Source organism: Terrapene carolina, unplaced genomic scaffold (genome assembly GCF_002925995.2).
Source record: "Terrapene carolina triunguis isolate 2854851 unplaced genomic scaffold, T_m_triunguis-2.0 Scaffold89, whole genome shotgun sequence".
NCBI classification, from domain to species: Eukaryota; Metazoa; Chordata; order Testudines; family Emydidae; genus Terrapene; species Terrapene triunguis.
Window position 1 is genome coordinate 7,476,446 of NW_020664440.1, and position 18,992 is coordinate 7,495,437.

The 18,992-nt window shown below is 41.9% G+C and overlaps 1 protein-coding gene across 3 annotated transcripts in view; it reads right to left on the reverse strand.

Annotated features, from left to right (window-relative positions):
* Positions 1-18,992, reverse strand: part of FRMD4B (FERM domain containing 4B) — a 192,981-nt gene that overhangs the window by 32,566 nt on the left and 141,423 nt on the right. For 2 of the 3 annotated variants that reach the window (XM_026650244.2, XM_026650242.2), the window contains 4 exons: positions 6,702-6,785; positions 5,427-5,492; positions 4,107-4,164; positions 2,748-2,834 (listed from right to left, as the gene is read on the reverse strand). In XM_026650244.2, the coding sequence (XP_026506029.1) occupies positions 2,748-2,834; positions 4,107-4,164; positions 5,427-5,492; positions 6,702-6,785 (295 nt within the window). The remainder of the gene's footprint in view (positions 1-2,747; positions 2,835-4,106; positions 4,165-5,426; positions 5,493-6,701; positions 6,786-18,992) is intronic. The other variant, XM_026650243.2, reaches the window with a different exon arrangement.

Sequence of the window (18,992 nt, forward strand, 5' to 3'; positions counted from 1 at the left end):
CATTTAAAAACAGGAAAACCAGCTTGCTGTTGGTTACCTTTTAACATGGCATCTCTCTCTTACTCTGCTAATCAAACACACATTCACTTTTTAAGGTCTCTATCTTGGTGGGTAGATCACAATAGGGATTCCCTTAACTCCTTCCCAACTGGTTAAGGATATGTAGCAGAGGACTTTTGATCCATGAGACAAACAGCAGGATAATTCTTGTGCAGGGCCTGCCATCTGGGCTATTGCCAGCCTGGCTCCATCCAGAAGGGCAAAGCAAGAAATTTCCTGAAAATCCAATGCTATCGGCATTTCAGTGCAGAAAGGTAGAGTCTACATGCTACATGGCTCCCCCACTGCCTGGAAAGATGATCATATTTGCTGGTTGTGGTGCGGAGTATCCACAGATTTAGACAGACATTGAGAAGAGCCACACAGTCTCCTCTCCCTCTGGATAGATCTTGCCATATATTCACTGATTTGAAAACTTAATAAAAATGAATTTACACTGACTATTTCTAGCCAAAAGCAAATGGCAGAGGCGGACATGGAGTGTGAATGTAATTCAACCTGAGCAAATGCCCTGCACCTCTTCTGTGTGAAGATGAACAGTTCTGCAATATATCTTAACCCCCAAATCTAGTCAGTATCCGATCACCTCTATTTCCTTATGTATCCCTTTCTCCCTTGAAACTGAGCTCCCTAATTACTACTCTCACTGCTAATTTTAGCAGTTTGTTTCATATGCCAAACCCGGAACCACCCTTTGTGTAATGTTTGCACATTGATTTCTTCCTCAATGTTGGTCCATGACCTCTTGTGTTAAACTAAGTCACTGTTTCAAACAGCCTATTGGCATCAGACTTTCTGACGACCTTGATGCTTCTCCTCCCTCTTTGTTCTGTACTCCAAACTGGGTAATTAAAATTACTGCAAGGCACCCAAATGGCACTGCTGTGAATGGTCTGCAAACATTTCCATTATAAAGCCTGGCACCGATTTGTACACAAAACTCCCATTGACTTTAGAGGGAGTGACACAGGTGTAATGGTGGCAAGATGTGACTGTTGGCATTTGGGTCCTGGCAACCTTAAAGAACATGGAGTTTCCCAAGCTGCCCAGCCCATAGGTACAAAAGGAATTAAACTGAGAACTGGTTCAGCTGCACGCACACTTTCTTGCCCTGGGTGCTGGACATGACTGGCCCCATCTACCATGGTGTTGCAAGTGTTTGCAACAATGCCGAGGGGTGCCCAGAGGATGAGATTCCTAACCTCCACTTGCTGACCCATTTACTAATGTACTGTCTGTACTCAGTCAATGCTTGGGAGTACATCAGGCATGGTCATCCTTGTGAATCCGGGCTGATTTGATCTTTTACCAGTCTTGGCTATTTTATAATCTTACACCCAAATCAAACCTACTCTGTCACTGTGGTATGTGAACAGCAGAAAGTCCTGGGACTAAATAAAGGCCTTTCACTGGATAGAACAAGAGAGAAATTTAAGAGATTGATCTTGGTGACAAGTTAGCTCAAGGAAAGGAATCAATCAGTAGCTGACTGTCAAAAGGGAGAGGACAGTGACACAGTGTGGGTCTTATTAGCACGTTGAATTGCTACTAGTGGATCTCACACTTTCCTATAGCCATGTTTCTAGAAGCTCATCCAGAATATGTGCCAGCCAATTCTGTTCCACAGGCTCACTCCTCCTGTGTAACTTTCCATCTCTTGGACAAGCGCACAATGATCTAAACCGATCGGAAGTGACTCCTGGCAGCACGCACGCTCCTGTGAGCTACTGCCCAAAGCCCGGGGGCAGGAAGCACATCAGAAAACCAGTTCTGCATGGGGACAGAGGAGACACGGCTACAAGAGAGAAACCAGGTGTATTCCCCCACACAGGACAACTCGCACACGTGACGAAACCTCCTCCACCCGTTCTAGGAAACCAGTTCTCCAAAGACCTCCAGGGCTCATTCCAAGCTCTGAATGGGACTTAATCAGTTGTTGAGCTGGAATAGTTCCCGCGCACATCACGTGCTTGGGCGGGAGGACAGCTTGCCAGCAGAGGGGCCTGTGAGGGTGCGCTGATAGATGACTTGTAGGGAGCCAGCGAGGGAATACAGGGCCCTGTGCTTCGGTACCTGAGATTATTGGCAGGAATTACTCAAATACGCAGAGGGGGATGAGGAGGAAAGAGCAGCCTCGGATATTCAAGCACATGTTCTCAACCCACCGCCTACAGTTACACACATCCTGGGAATCAGCAGATGCATTGACTGGCCTGCAGCTTCACCAAGGATTCAACCAGCATCTCACCCATATGAGACACTGGACTGATCTTATGGCCTGATCCACTGATCATCTCTCTCTCTCTCACACACACACGTACGTCAATGGAGATTCTGCTTGAGGAAAAACTAAAGCCAGGACCAATAACTCCGAACCCATGTAAAGCAGAGACCCCCAGCTACACCAAATTGCTTCATACCGTGGGATGACCTAGTGAGGTTGTTAAAAGTCCAGTAGCGAATGCACTGAGACCATCAAACTCATTAGAAGCACCTGTGAACCAAACTTTTGTACTGCACATTAAGAGTTTGCACTGTCTATCTGCTGGAAAGGAAGCATGTCTTCCCCTCCAGTTTTCCGGAATTCATGGTGTCTAAAGCTTTCATTTTCCTCAGGACTCTAACTAGCTATGGCTTTAAAAAAAAAAAAAGAAGCTGTATTTTGACATGGCAAAAAAACAACTTACTTTTCGAGGCTTGACTTTGTCTTGTAAGTCGTACTGTCCTATTCCTTTATAACTGATGCCAAGCCACCACGGGATTCCTTGTTTATCCTGTAAAATGGAAGAACACAAGAACCAAGATCTAATGAGGAGTTAAGAGCCTCAAAGATTATATAGTATTTACCAATTTCATTCTGTGACAAGTATCAGCGGGTTAGGAACACAGGAGGACTTTGCAAACAAACCTGTACTCAAGCAGTGAGACTGTGATGAAAGGGCTCTGCCGTTGCCATCTCAGACGGAGCGAAGGAAAAGGGGAAGCTGTCTGTTGGCTGCGCAAGTGGGCAAAAAGCAGCAGAGACGCTGCAACACGTGGGCGGAGATCACTGCAAGTGGGACCGCAGGGAGGGAAGGACGTGGGGCAGCAGAGGGTGTGGCCAAAAGCCGTGTACACAGTACAGATGCATTGCACAATAAATAAACAAATAAATGCAGAAAGGGAACAGAAGACTATGTCCAATACTCCTCACTCAATACACCGTAGTTAGAGACCATGATCCCTGCTGGATAGACACCCTTATATGCAATAAAGCCCCCCCTTTTTTTTGGCTCATGCTTTGCCCATTTATCCAGAATTTGTTTCCAGTGTATCGACTAGTTATTAACCTATTCCCGTCCCCGCCTCAAAAAACTTTTCAGTTCTATAGAAATTTTGTTAGCATAATTTTGTTCAATTTTAACAAAGTGCTTCAAATGTTATGGGGCTGTGAAGGAAGAGAATGCTGAGAGTGGTAATGGCAGCAGGATTTCACTAATTACAAGGGTGCATTTACGCTGCAGCTAGGGGTATGTTCTGCAGCTGATGTAGAGGTACCTGCGCTAACCCTAAGCTAAAATAGCTCTGAGGGTGAGATGGTGTGGGCTGCACAAGCCTGCCTGACCACCTTGGTATGTATTCAATTCTGCAGCCAATGCTTAAGCCCATGCAACTGTGTTCTTACTGCTACTTTTAGTGAGCTAGGTAAAGTACAACTGGCACATGTGTGTCTGCATGAGCTGTAAACCACACCGCTGGCTACAGCATAGATGTACCCTTAATCTTTTCTCGGTTACATTTTTCGAAATGTAACTGCTTAAAAGCTAGAAGTGATATCCAGTTTAATTAGGATGAGAGGATTACAGGGGTCTTTTTTTTTTTTAAACAAAGATTCCCTTCTGCCTTCTCTGTAAATGATTTGCAGTGCACCAACAACAAAACAGTTCTCTAAGAACACTGAAAAAATATGACTCAGAAGTCCAGTTTTTAATATTGACTGGCAGATGTTGTACAGTGAAACCGTTCCTTCAAGAATGTAATCATGTTATCTATGAACAATCACTAACCTTTACTCCATAGTAATGGACTCCATATGTAGGCAGAACTTCTACCACTTTCATGTACCTGTAGACAGATTTACAGTGCATCTGATGAGTTGCTCTGGAGAGAATAACGCCTCTTAACATATCCTCTTTTACATATGCATTCAGATCAAGCCATTTAGCTTTTGCACATTAAGTGACGGGCTCAGCACCCTCCATTGGGAACAGAGGTGAAATTCTGGCCCACTTGAAGTTGATGGCAAAATTTCTGTGCACATGCAACAAATTTTTGAAAAATAAAGTAACTGTTCCCCGTGATTCCTCTTATCAAGAGTTGAGGAAGCTGAGACTAAAACTACATGTTGAAAGGTCTTTTCTGAAATGTTAGAATCGTAGAACCGTAGGGTTAGAAGGGACCTCAAAGGTCATCTAGTCTAACCCCCTGCCAAGATGCAGGATTTGTTGTGTCTAAACCATCCAAGACAGAATGTTGCAAGGAAAGAGCTGCCTACACTGATTTAATTCTGGTGACTTGGCAAAATGAGAAGGAGAGTTATGGTAACATCAAAAAAGAAGTGGTTTGAAGTAGTCATATTAATACAATTATGTCATTAAGGGTCTAGATGATTCAATACGTTGGTGATTCAATGGATTAGTGAACCTCTGAAAAGATAATTTATTCTGCATTCCTACTTAAAAGAGTTCTAGGACTTAATAGCAGGATTTTAACTGGGTAGGAGAGAGGTGCAGTCAGAGAACGGAGTGGGGAAACTTGCATGCTGTCTACTTCATATAACTATGTAGCTCTTCTCAAACATTTGGGCATATGACACTTTATACTATATTCGCCTCCACTCAGTGCTTTTAGGTTCTGAAATAAAGCTCAGCAATGGGAATCCGTTGACTTCAATTGGCTTTGGAATAGCCCCTAAGTCCCTCACCTTTTGAAAACCAAATTCAAACCATTTTAAAACAATAAATATATTTGTTATCCTTACACGACATCCTCCTTCAGATATTGGGGTAAAAATGAACGGTTAGCAAACGAAGCTTGGAGGCAATCCCTCTGGTACTGGTATTAAAATGAGGCCATAATCATTTTTTGCATATCAAAGATATTTAAAGGAGGTAAAACCTTAACTGGGGACTTGTGAAATGCAAAATTTAAGACATGGGTTAATGTAAATTTGCTGTTTGTATTAAACAATATCAATCAAAAATGTCATTGCTACAGATATGAATGGTAAAAGTCCACAACGAATGACTACAAGAACAGCATCATTCCCACGTATCAACAGAAAGTATTTCAAAAATACCCCCCAATTAAATAAGCGATACACTCACTGAACAATAGCTTGTCCTCTGGTCAGACCTTTAATTTTTATATAATGTTCAATTACTCTGTCCTCACTGCAAAACAAGCACAAAATCAATTCAGGGCTCAGTTGTTTTTTTTTTTTTTTTTTTAACATGCAGTAACTTTTGATGATATTCAAACCCATGCTCAGCATGCACCAAAGGTGCTTCATTGAACATTTCCCGGTAGTTTCAGTTCCATAATGACTCCAGTTCCATCCTTCATTATGCAGAATGGAACCTTCTGTCTAATCCTTACTACGGCATCCAATGTTCCAGAGTCTAATTAGCTCCTCATTTCAGATCAACCAGCTTTGTTACAGATGCTGCCGTAGAATAATGGCACTAATTGGATAAATTCATATCTAGTGCCTAAAGAACCCAGAACTTCAGACAGTGGCTAGTGCTGCATATGTAAGACAGAGAAAAGTTATAATGGATGTGTTAATTCCTACATATTCGTACAGGTTATTTTTATTCTCAGCCATGTAACAAATGAACCTATAGACGACCTATACCATCGTCACTCCATCATGTGTGTCTACATTTTGTTCTGCTGGAATTAGAAACAAAATACGCATTTGGACCTCTATCACTCTTGAAGACAAATGAAAAACAGGCCAAGTGATTTAGTTGCATAGCATTTAATAGGAAAAAAAATGAATCCTTCTAATGGTAAAATGGTAAATGAGTGGTAAAATGAGAAAAGCATAAGTTAGAGCCTAGAAATGAAATAAAGCAGGCGATACTGTACCTGCATAAAGGGGATCCATTACAACATAAAAGTATCTGATTGTTTAATACTGTTTCTTCACAACCCAAATGCTGAGCTGTATTTCTTACCTAAGGACACATGCTAGAGATGGACTCAAGGCACAAAACTGTATCTGGCTCTGCATTTCAGACACCCCCAGGCCTGGAGAATTGTTTTGATTCACCCTGCTATAAACAATGGGTGCCATTTGCAAAATTCAGAGCTGGTCTGGAGTTTGGATTTCAAGTCTCCCTCAAGCTTGGTGATGTTCAGATCCAGAGATTTTGTTTAACCCCCGTCACAAAGGTAGGGGCTAACAAACACATTTAGATCCAGAACTGGGTTTGGATTCAGGACCTCTAAAGGCTGGACGTGTTTAGATACAGAACTTGGGATCAAACCCATTTATAACACATGCTACAACCTTTACAAACAGTGTGCAAAACTGACCTAGTAATGGCCACTAATTGCTACTAATATTTACATTTCTATACTAGTGAGGAGCTTACCAGTAAGCGAGTGAGGGATGTTCCTGCAATGTCTTGGTAGGAAAGGCAGGCAGTGCCTTTAAATCTTTTCTTGTGTTATCATCACTAAAAATAAGAATGGTACAAAAGTTACTGCTGCTAAATCACAGATGCAGTCATTAGTTTCCAGAAAAGGAAAGAGCCACTGGGTATCAGCTACCCAAGAACATGTTCATTTGCACCATATTCCAGCTACCGTAGCAATGTAATTCTATAGGCCTTCTGACATGACAATTCTGTAAAATACTGTCCTGTACACCAGTGTTATCATTCACTGTGAGCACAATATCATGGCTAATGGGAAATTAGGCTGCTGAAGAAAAGAAGAGATGGTATTTATCCATCTTTTAAAAAATACCATTGATTCCAGGCAGAATACAGGAAACCTGCCCTGAGCATTTGCAGAAAGGAAACCTCTTGCCTGAATGACCATGTTGTTTTCAAGGTTTTCAGCAGAATTTTTGTTCAGCCTTTAGTTATAAATCCACTCCTATTAGGCAACCCATCTATTCCAGGCATGAAGAATACTAGGGCTGGTCAAAAAATTTCTAACCAAATATTTTTCTGTTGAAATAAACAAGTTTAGTCAAAATCAAAATGTTCTGCAGAGGGGAAAAAAGACACTAATTTTGGTAAAATTTCCATGGAGAAAACCTAAATGAAATGTTTTATTTTGGATTGACTTGAAACTACAATTCCCATGAAACACTGCAGAGGCTTGGATGGACACAGAGATTAACATCAACCTGACCCGAAATAAACTGTTTTCAATTCAGGTTGGCAAACTGAAATGAAACATTTCAATTAGGGAATGTCAAAATGTTTGTTTCGATTGAAAATGTTGAAACCAAATGGTTCGACCTCTATAACAGAAATTTTTCTGAATTTTTCATTCTGTGAAAAGTTTGGATATTTTGACTTTTTGGCCTAATTTGGGACAAAAACCATCATCAAAATATCAGAAATTCCATTTTTGACCAGTTTTAGAAAACAGTTAATATTCTAGTAAAAGTAAATACAGCACGCCTCAGTTTTTGAACAAACAAACTGGCACCCACTGAAGCTGGCAATAATAGACGGCACTGAAATGGTTAACATTTGCTGTTTACATGCTTCATTAATCAATCAGCTGAAACTTGCACGCCTCATTTCTGCAGGATTTCTGCATGCTTTAGCAGTGGTAGGAACAGGCATAAACATGACTTTTCCATGTAAAGAATGCACTGCTCTGATTCATTAACACTGGCCTAGATTTCTGAATTGAACAAGCTGGGTGACTTCCCGGAGGAGTTGTTCATGTTTCTGTTTTAGAGCCATGTTGCCGATCAGACTCCAGTTCAAGATTTTGTCTCAAGTCACATTCCAGTTCTTCCTTCAGAATTTCTTGGTGTGTGGGCCACTGTGCATTGCTAGAGAGGAGCGCAGCATAAAAACTGCAGCATCGGCACCGATCTTGTAAGCTGCATCTAGAGAAAGCAATGCAGGCCCAAGGCAGCACTAAAAAGTTGGCTTCTTGGAAGTGTGCTCAATGCTTCTGGCAGGTGTTACGCTAAAGGCACTGTAAATTAAAGCTCTGTGTTCATACAGAGCATGGGCTAGCAGCACCGCAAGCTTCTTCCACATCACCCTGACAATGTGTCAGCCCTGACACAGAGGCGCCTCCTCTAGGGATGAGGCAATGAACCTCATTTTATTCTTCACCGCCTCTGCTGAAGTTGCCACCACGGGTGGCCTATCATACCAACTGGCTTCAAGTTTTATTTCTGAGCTTCCCACAACCAGTTCTCTTGTGCCAGGAACATGCGCAGCTCTTGGTATTGTGGCCAGCACGTGAATGCCACAAAACATGGATCTGTGGAGAAAAATCAGAATCTTTTTTTTTTTTTAAACTCCCGGTGTTGTCCACTCTCATGATATTTGGTGTTTTTTTCCTTAAAGTCCCAGCAGCTGAGATTAACAGAGATTACATGGGAATCTCAGCTTCCATTTAAACCAACAAACAAAAAACACCCAGTAAATTTCTAGCTCTCAGGGTTGTGGAGAAAAGTCTTGAAAACATGACCCAAGTGCATCCTAAAGGCTCAGAAAACCAGAATGCAAATAAAAAGAACCCACTTTGTATTTATTTTTGTTTTAAAATCTCATGGTCTTCAAGCCAGTCTCATGATTTTTTTTTAGCACTCTGGGTTGGCAATGCTGAACTCCACTGAAATATACTGGATTGGAAGAGTTTTAGAGGAAAATGAGAGCTATTTTCCTCAATGAGGAGGTGTTTCCTAAATACAGATATTTAGGCCACAAGCTTCACAGCTGTGGGAAGTCTAGTGTTCAGCACCCAAATCCGTATTTAGGCCCCTCGTTTGGGAGTTTTGTCACTGTGCTTAGGTGCCAGCAGGATTGGGGTCTGAAGTAGGTAGCTTGATTTCCACAGGTGCTAAACCTCACTGAATTCAATGGGTGCTCAGCATCTCTGGACTCCAGGCTACTCATGTAGGTGCCTGTATTAGTCACCGACATTTGAAAATGTTTGCCTTAAGATGTAGGCTCTGAGCTGGGGCCGGCTTTCTGCTCCACTGCAAGGCCTCTCATCTCCGCTTATGGTGGGGTAGTAGGCTAATCTATTAACATTTACTCCTCATCAGATATCAAGATACGGGCTCCAATCAAATAAATATGGCCCTGGATGCTGTAACTGTTGAAATATCTGCAACCTGACCTGAGACTGAGCTTTACATTGCCTGCTGTCTTTCTGTCAGGACGGACAGCACTCGCTCTGCCCTATGGGGCTGGTCTGCCCACCACAAGTCAGTTTTGGAGACCCCCTAGTGGCTATCGGTAACAACCTTTATGCAAATCCTCCACACTGAGACCATCGGCTCATTTCGCAGGCCGCTGAGAACTGTTCTGCAGTAGCAATAAATTGCAATCACGTGCAGGGCCTCGACTGGACTTGAAGTGGCCGCTTAGCGGTAAAGGCTCTGGGCAGGTCCCCAGCTAGTGTACGTCGACATAATTTGACTGAAGTCAACAGACCTCTGATGAATTGCACTGGCTGGGGATCCGGCCTTCTGGCTGCAGAACATAATCCCCTGATGCACCCAGTACCCCATAAATATAAAGAATAAAACCATTTTTGTCTGGGAGGCCCTGGCTTTGGCAGTTATCCCTTCCTAGGGTCCCAAGCTCACATCCTGCCATCCTTCCATATGCCGTTTGACAGGTGCGTATTCCATATAGCATTTTGCAGCATGTCTCCTGGAAGGACAAGACTACTGTAGGGGAGTTTGGTTGTTAAACAGAAGGCCTCACATTTCTAACGGCCATGCTGAGTTCCTTTCTCCATAGCCATAAGGTTAAACCTCTGGAATTTATGGAAAAATGAACGAAAAACTTGAGGAAAAAGGGTACGTCTGTCTGCTTCCTTCGTCATGTATCTTCTCCCTGGAGTAAATTGTACAGCTTAGCATTTAAATGGCATCAAGCTGCTGACTACACACTAGGGATTAGCATTTGGGATGATTCACAGCTTCATGGAGAGTGAGAAACTGGGACCTCTCCCCTCCTCCCCAAAAGTTCATTATCACTTCTCCCTCTGGACAAACCATGTTCTCCCCCTGACCTTTAGAATCACTGCTGCATGCCTTAATAATAGACTCCGCTGTTTCTCAGAGGTGAGGAGTCCAGATGAAAGTAGCAATGATTTGAATGACAGGTTGGGGTTTGGTTTTTACAGGATCTGGAACAAGAGGTGAAATCATGAAGAGGGGGGGCTGGGAAGAAACTCCCACTGCTCCACTGTCGAAACTACCCACCCAAACAAAGAGTAAGTCACTTTGAGCTGTAGCACAGCATGCCTGGCTTTGAGCAGAATTCTAAAAGCCTTTCTCTGAAAAATGACTCTAGCTGGCTGAATTTGAGGGTGGGTGGCGGTTACTGTAGGCAGTGGGTTGTTTGCAGTTGGTGATAACACAAGCCAGCCCTCTTAAGAGCAATGCTGGAATTCAGCTGTCAGGACTGGGGGGCCCCTACTTGCATTTAATCTGACCTCCAATACCAAGGGGCTTCTTCATGAGTCAGCCCAGGTGGCTCCTGGCACCATTCCAACACTTAAAATGCCCAGGGTCAACAGGGCTGAATTTCTTTGGCAAAAAAGTTTGTTTCTCTCCGAGGAAGAGAATAGGAAACAAGCTCATTTGAAGTATTGTTCCCCCAGGAAGAGAATGAAAGAAAATGTGCATTTTCTCCTTTCTTTTCCATCCCACCCCATGTATACGGGGACAAAAATTGTCCCCTAGTGTAAATTTAACATAACTTGAATTGATCACCATCATCTGGATGGGAATACCCCAATTCTGAGATTTAATAAAAATCTACATTATGCGCTTCTCACGGCACAATGTTTTAATTTGCATTCTATGTATCGTCTCTATTTAGTTTTCTGAAACAATGTGAACCAGCTTAGGGCAAGATACTGCCCCCGATCTGTATGTACAACTCTTATTGGTCTTAGTGAATGTGCTGTGTGTGGATTGAGTCCCTACAAAAACCCAAACAAACCGAACAACAAAATCCAAACACATATTGTGCTATGAGCAGAAAATCTAATCACACAAACTACCATGTTTTTCTTATAGTAAGTCTGCCCCAACTTTATCTGCCTATCGAAACCCACCTTATACCAGAAACCAGGTTGTGGCTAAAAATTTTAGCTTTGCACATAAATCCCCATTAGAATTTTAAGAGGAACTTAAGTCAGACAATAATGGCACACTTCACTGGAAGTACATTACTAAGAATTAAAAAAATTAAAAAGGATTCATAATCTATTTGCACTCTCAGTATGTGTATCTTCACAGCTTGTGGTTTCATGATACAACACTCCCTGCTAGCCAAAGATTTACTGACACGACAGAACTGTGCTAATTAGAACCATTTGTCAATAGGTACCCAGCCTTCTCCTTGTGCCCACTGTGTCAAATAACAATTTATTTTTGTTGCTAATGCAGTAACTCAAGGTAAAAGCTTTGATGGAACAAGATGTGGTTAATGAGATTATCATAAAATGTGGAGCATGAAGTACAAAAGCATTAGGCACACCCAAGACAGCACTAACCAACACACCAATTACATTTGATATGGCAGAAAAGTTCAACATCTCCCATTTCTCTGTAAATCTTAACAACTTTTTGGTAAGTCTGGGATGTATCATAACAAAATGATATGAGGTGTTTTTGTCACTCTGGAATTGTTTTGCAAACAAACGTCACATAAGACAGGAAGGGATTCAGATAGAGGAGATTCGGACAATAGGGTTTGGGATAAATGGGAGTATACAGTAGGCACAATCTTGGCTGTGTATGTGTGAAGGGATTGGAACATGCAAGAGACAATACAATATTGCCATGTATTTTATACACGGGAAATTTTCTATTAACATTTTCCCCTCTTGTTCTTTTAAATGTTTTGTGTTAGAAAAAGAATGGTGCACACCCAAATTAAATACTAGAAATGGGATCTGTAATTTCTCTGTCAGGAGAATGGTTAGATTACTTGGTATATTCTGATACTTATCCCGATTCTTGAGAATTGCCAACTCCTTTAACTTTACAAAGATTGACGACCACTGAAGGAGAACGCTGTGCATTATTATTTACAAAAGGTAGACAGACACCAGGCACAATTCTGATCTAAAGAATGTAACTCTATTGACTTCAATGGAGTTATTCCCAATTCACGCCAGTGTTGATGAGTGGAGACTGGAGAATCAGGCTCAGTGAGCGGAATGTCTGTCTTATCGCTGGAATGCGTCTGGAACAGATGTGTTTTCTTAAGTATTTGAAGGAGGAAAGGAAGGTGGGGGCTCAGTGTGCATCCATTGGGACGCTGTTCCATGCATAAAGGGCAGTATGTAAGCAGTTATGAGAGAAGGCAGCAAAAATTATTAGGGTGGCGGATACAGGGTGAAAGGGGTGTAGATGGAGATAAGGGGGGAGCTACAGAAACAGGTGGAGCAAGGGAGAGTTTTTGACAATGAGATTAGGAAGCTTGAATTTAGTACAAAAGACCTCAAACAAAACAGGCGAGTGCAATCCAGAGGAGAGACTCAAGCAGAGGGGAAACGCGAATAGAGCAGCTGGATCTTGAAGCAGCATTCTAAGATACATTCATTTGATTGGTCCTCTTAGTGCCAAATAGCACATATTTGCATTATTTCCCTAATCTCTCAGTACGTTACAGTACAGTACTTCAGAAAAACTCAGGAAGTTTTTCTAGTCAAAAGGCCCAAATCCTGAAAGGGGCTGATCAAGTGATTTACTTCAATGAGAATCGGCGGTTCTCAGGGCGTTCCAGAATCAGGCCCTCATTCTTTTAGCCAGTGGGGAGTTTCCCTGTGGAAAGGTTACAGGGTTTGGCCCCTCAAACACCGGATAGGTTCAGGCTATGGTAAAAGGCATTGGAAAGAGCACTTGTCAAATGGCTTTTGAACCCTACAGCGTGGAAGGAAGATAACATACAGCTGAAACCCACTGACTGTGTGTATCAACCTAATATCCGCTGAGAGACTAACTTTTAAAACGTATTATAGATAGAGATGGGCTTGTAACGAAAGCACAGGATCCCCACTGACTCTTTCCATTGACTTCAAGGGGAGTTGGATCAGAGCCATGGAGTCAGGAGACCTGGGTTTCAGCTCTGCGACACAGTGCTCAACCAGGCAAATTACATATGATCTCTACTCCTGAGTGTCTCTTTCTGAAAGAAAATGGAGATACTGCTAACCAACCTCACAGGAGTGTTGGAGGCCTTATTCATGAATGTTTGGAAAGTGCTCAAAGGCCCTCAGATGGAGTGTGCTATTATGTTATGACAGTCCACTGCATTAGTGCATCTCTCTCAGCTAGGTACCGAAGTACACATATATGGCCCTTGTTACCATATGTCTGAGCATCCCTCACTCTTTAATTTTGTATTTATCCTCACCACACCCTGACAAGGTAGGGAAGTACTATTATCCCAGTTTTACAGGTTGGGTGCAGAGAGGCTTAGTGATTTGCTCAAGATCACACCGGAAGTCTGTATTGGAGTCGGGACTTGAACTAGGTGTCCAATCCTAGGCCATGGCCTTAACCTCTTGGCCGTCCTTCTCCAGCTCCAATATTGAGAGTTGAGTATTTTGAACATAAGGACCCTCAGTCTTTGAACAAAACTTCCACCATTGCCAATGGGTATCCCATGGGCAGAACTCGAGCAGAACACGGTTAACTTGTAAAAGTACCCGCGTGTGCATTTGTTAATATTTCCCCATAAGACCAGGCAGGAAGCAAATCTGTTTCAATTTACCAAGGGATTTGCTCTTGAACAAGCGAAGATTATTCACAGTTGACATGATGATCAAAGGATCCCAAACCCTGCCCCAAAACGACAGACTGTTATTGCTAACATTCATGAGTTCTGTCTGTTCATACAAAAGTCAGATCAGCCAAATTAGTCGTGGTTCTTTTGTAGGTCTGAATACAGCAGCAAAGTTTAAAGCTTGTTATCACAGTCCTCTGTGCTGATACAAAGATACTTTAAAATATAAAAAAAGGTATCAAAATAATGATAAAAAGGACTGACAAATCTACAACGGCAAAACAGTGGAGGCTGAAGTGCTGTTGTTATTCTGCTCATTCCCACCGTGCCGAGGCAGGGCAATACGGGCAATGAAATTGAGACCCTTAGAGCGGGGAGTGAGAAAATTAGGGAGCTAAAGGGAAGGAAATTCTAAGGTTGCCACTTCAAGCCAGACTCTGCTCTCAGTTACCTGGTGTAAATCTGGAGAAAGTTGACTTAAGTCAGTGGAGTTTTTCCAGATATTCACCAGTGTAATCAAGAACAGATTGCAGCTCGGAGTTACTGGAACATAATTTTACACGGCGTAGGGGCAAACCCTCATCTTAATACCCAGTCTGCATGATGGGAAGATGTACTTGGGCCAGTGGTGAAGGAATCCTTTCCTTGAGGCAGGGTAGTCTTGTCCTGGCTGCTACTCCAGTCCTAAGACTGTAGTAGCCTGTATAGCTCCATGGGGGAGAGGACTGCATGACCTCTGGAACCACACTCACCTGTCTCTGGTGCACCTTGCCCAATGAGCTCTGCACCAAAGAGAACACAGGCACAGCCCTCCCGAAATCCTGCCTACCCTACTGGGCCAGTTATGCAGCACCAGGGACAGGATTTGCCCCACTGATTCACAGGTGTATTTAAAAACCACAAAAAGACCCCATTTGTGGGATAATGGATGAATGTGGCAGAATAAAACAGCCCTTTTGCACCTATTGCAGTGTATGTTGCTAATATCACCTGTACAGTTAGATTTCTTTAAAAATGCATGTTAGTCTTAGATCACGCTGTGCATCATTAGACCACATGAGATCATGTTATTAAATAACTTTGAAAACATCTTATATACACCCCCACCCGCATGCAATATCTTGGTTACAGCATTTATACCTGACTCACCAAGGGTATGTCTACACCGCAGTAAAACACCCGCGGCTGGCCTGTATCAGATGACTCGGGCTGTGGGGCTATACAATTGCAATGGGGTTCTGGATGGAGCCCGGGTCCTAGGACCATCTCCCCTTGCGGGATCCCAGAGCCCAGGCTCCAGCTATGGTGTCTACAGTGCAATTTTATAGCCCAAAAGTCTGAGGCAGCTGACACAGGTCAGCCGCGGGGGTTTTATTGCATTATCGACTGTTGCATGGACCGTCCAAACGGATAACTACAAAAGTACGTATTTACTCCATAGACTGTACGAAGCCTCGACACAGATCGTTAGAAGAAGAAGCGGGGAAAATGTTAAAATGGCACTATCAATCTGACATCTGATCATTTCCAAATGAGAGCTAGAAGGAGCTGCAGGAACAGCGTCTTCCTTCAACTCCCCATGTTGAGTTCTGTAGTTTTTACATCAAATCTTCCTTTTTTCAAATGCATTTTCTCTCCCCTGTTGCTGACTGAAAGACCCGCACAAACAGAAAAAACTGGCAGGTGTCCTACAGCTGCACATCCTTACACAGACACACAACTTTTTGTGCATGAGCAATCTCTTAGCACGGGGGCCTATCAGGGGAAACAGTGAAAGTGACTATGCACAAAGTGCTGTCAAACATGTAAACAAATTGAAAAAAAAAAAAACAACCAGAAATATTTTCTCTCTCAACTTTCAGTTTGAATCCTCTAAGGGGTTACCTATAGTAGTATATAAACAAAAGTTCCAGCCAGAAATAGGCTTTTATCTCCACTGTGGTGACAAATGCTGAAGTGTAGCAGGGTCAGTGTGCAATGCGATAATGAATGCTCATTGGTTAGGCTGCGGGAGCCAAAATTATTCCTTGATGTAACTAAGTCAATGGAGATACACTAGGGGTAAATTTGACCTCACATGCTCAGTTCAAACTGATAGCTAACCTTATCACATGGAAGACCTTTGCAGTCCATATTTTACAACCTGACCACCTAGTTCTGGAGGCTCTTCTTTCATTCTGCCTACAGTACAGACATGGATTTACTCAATAACAAACCTTTATTGTAACTTGAAAGAGGTAAGAGGAAACCAGTCTAAATTCTGCTCTCAGTGTAAATCTTCAAGGAAACATGCTATTCAAGAGTGTAACCCAACTTGCTGGTTTTAACAGGTAGCCCTTTATGGTTTGGATCATTTGTGTCTCTCTCCCCTCTCAAACCACAGAAAGGTCAGAAGAGAAATCCAAGATAACAAAACTAAGAGGCTTGGAGTTTTCAGATCTGGATCAGCAATTTTCTTGGCCTTTTTGTCTGACTTCAGTATAATGACCTTCCAGTAGGGCTGGTTGAAAATTTTCCATCTAAACTATTGTTTTTAACAGAACATTTGATTTTTTTATTTTTTTTTTTCAAAAATGTGTCTGCTTTCCATAGACAATTTCAACTTTTGGTTGAAAAACGTAATGTTTGAAAAGTTTTCAATTCAGAAATTCTGACAAGGTATCTCATGGGAGTTGTAGTTCAATTGGCTCATTTCCCCAGGCTCCTCTTTGGCCAGGCTTCCCAGCAGGACTACATCTCCCTTGATACACTGCGTGGCTCAGACAGCAAGAAGTAAGTTTCTGTAGTACTCCTCTCCCTCGCCTCCACTCCCATTTTCTGAGCCGTTCTAACATCAAGACATGTTACAAAGCCTATCTGCTATATTTACCCAGGGAGAGGGGCAACTGCGAAAGGAGGGTCTTAGCTCTGTATGCTGGAGAGGTATTATGACACTGTCAGTAGATTAAATTTATTGAATGTGTTTTTATTTAAATTGTAATGCATGTTGCTTATTTTGCCAGGCGCATCATATTAAATGAACTAAATGAACAAATAAATAAAATAATATGGCCTGATCTTGCAAATCTTAATTCGTGTTAGTTGTCCCATCCATTTCAAGTAAGCATTTCCAAAACTATGCCCATATTTCCATTGAGAAAAGTATAGCTTACTTTGATCAAGAGAATTAATGGATTAGAAACAAAGGTCAAATGAGGTGTCTGAGGAAAAAGTTTATGGAAAGAGTTACTGTTGACAGGCAAAATACACAATGATTCACCTGGCAAACAAGCAGAAATACAGTCATATGAGCAATGCCAGAGAGTAAACATTGATTTACGAGCTACCTGTATGCTACCTACAGTGCATTTACAATGGAATATTTTATTTTAGTATTATTGCATAGACATAAGAACGGACATACTGGGTCAGACCAAAGGTCCATCTAGCCCAGTATCCTGTCTTCCGACAGTGGGAATGAACAGAACAGGTAATGATCAAGTGATCCTTATTTAAATGTGTATTTATCAACCTGTATTTTTAATTATCATTTTTCATTGGTGTCTGTGAAATGTGCTAGACTGGCATGTCTGGAGACTGAAGCCCTCTACTAGGCCATCTGCTCTGCCACATCATCCACCAACATGCCCCAACCTCATTCCGGTGGGGACTTCTGTAGGGCTTAGAGAGAAGTTCACTCTCCATGCTCATCCCATCCCTGGCCTCTTTGCGGAGACTGACAAGCATGTCTGCTCATTACTGGGATTATGTGATGAGGACACGTGACTGCTGGGACCTCGAGAACTAACATATTTCACAGCCGACAGACAGTTATGACTTTTGCTGTTACAACCTGGGTTGGACTTCAGCTAGGAAGCTAGACAGGAAAGGCTTTGTATGCCACGACCAATCCTTCAGGATGCACTGTTTTTGAAGTGATGTCAGTCATAGGATGAGAAATATGGCAAACAGGTGCTATTCTACAAGACAAACCGCTCTGAACATCTGTAAAGCAGCTACTTGTTCCAACTTTTTGATAAAACATTCCTTTCTTGTAAACAATCTTCCCGTCTGTCCATAAAACAATAAGCTTTTCAAGTAAAAGTTGACCAAAGGTCTCATATTGTTGTTCTTTCACTTTTAATGTGGAGCACGTTGTTAACACTAGCTTATTATAGCTAAAAACAAAGTATTTAATTTATTCGTTTGTGAAATTTGGTTCCGGTGCTCCCAAATTTACAATTATGCTACAATTGCAGTCTGCAAGGGTATCTTTTAAACAAACTATTTCCTTTCACAAACTGTGTTGATCACCCATGTGAAGATAAACCCCAGTCTCTCATATATGTCAGCTATCAGGAATTCATTACATTGTCTGTGTTATGTTATGCCAGTCGGTAGTTATCTTTGCAGCCCACAGGCTAGAATGGAAATCCAATGTGTCAGCTATTTAAAGAAAATGGAAGCCCTCCTCCAGCAATTTAATTAACTTTCAGGCAGCCTGGGTTTGGCCTGGGTTTCAGATCTGAAATTACTGTGGAAAATATGATCTGAGATTATCTGCCAGAAAGTAAACTTTTAAAAAGGTAACTTTCCTGACACTGCACACAGTGCTTAATCTGATTTTAATCAACTTTTTCTTGCTGCTAGAAGCACAAGATTTAGGACTGTCAATCTTCATTTCAACTGTGCCCTGTCTGTTTCAGTCATGCCCCAGAAGCTATACAAACCTGAAGAAAATGGAACTCACAACTATCACGGATAGAAAATATATTCTCTTAAAAAAAAAAGGATTATGCTATAAAAACTAAAAAAAACAAATAGTCAGATTGTACCACACTACAGTATGTATATAAGGAGGTGGATAATCAGGTCTCTCTATATATTACAAAGACTTTAATGCAGCATTAATAAAACATAGTTTCGTACAATATCTGATTA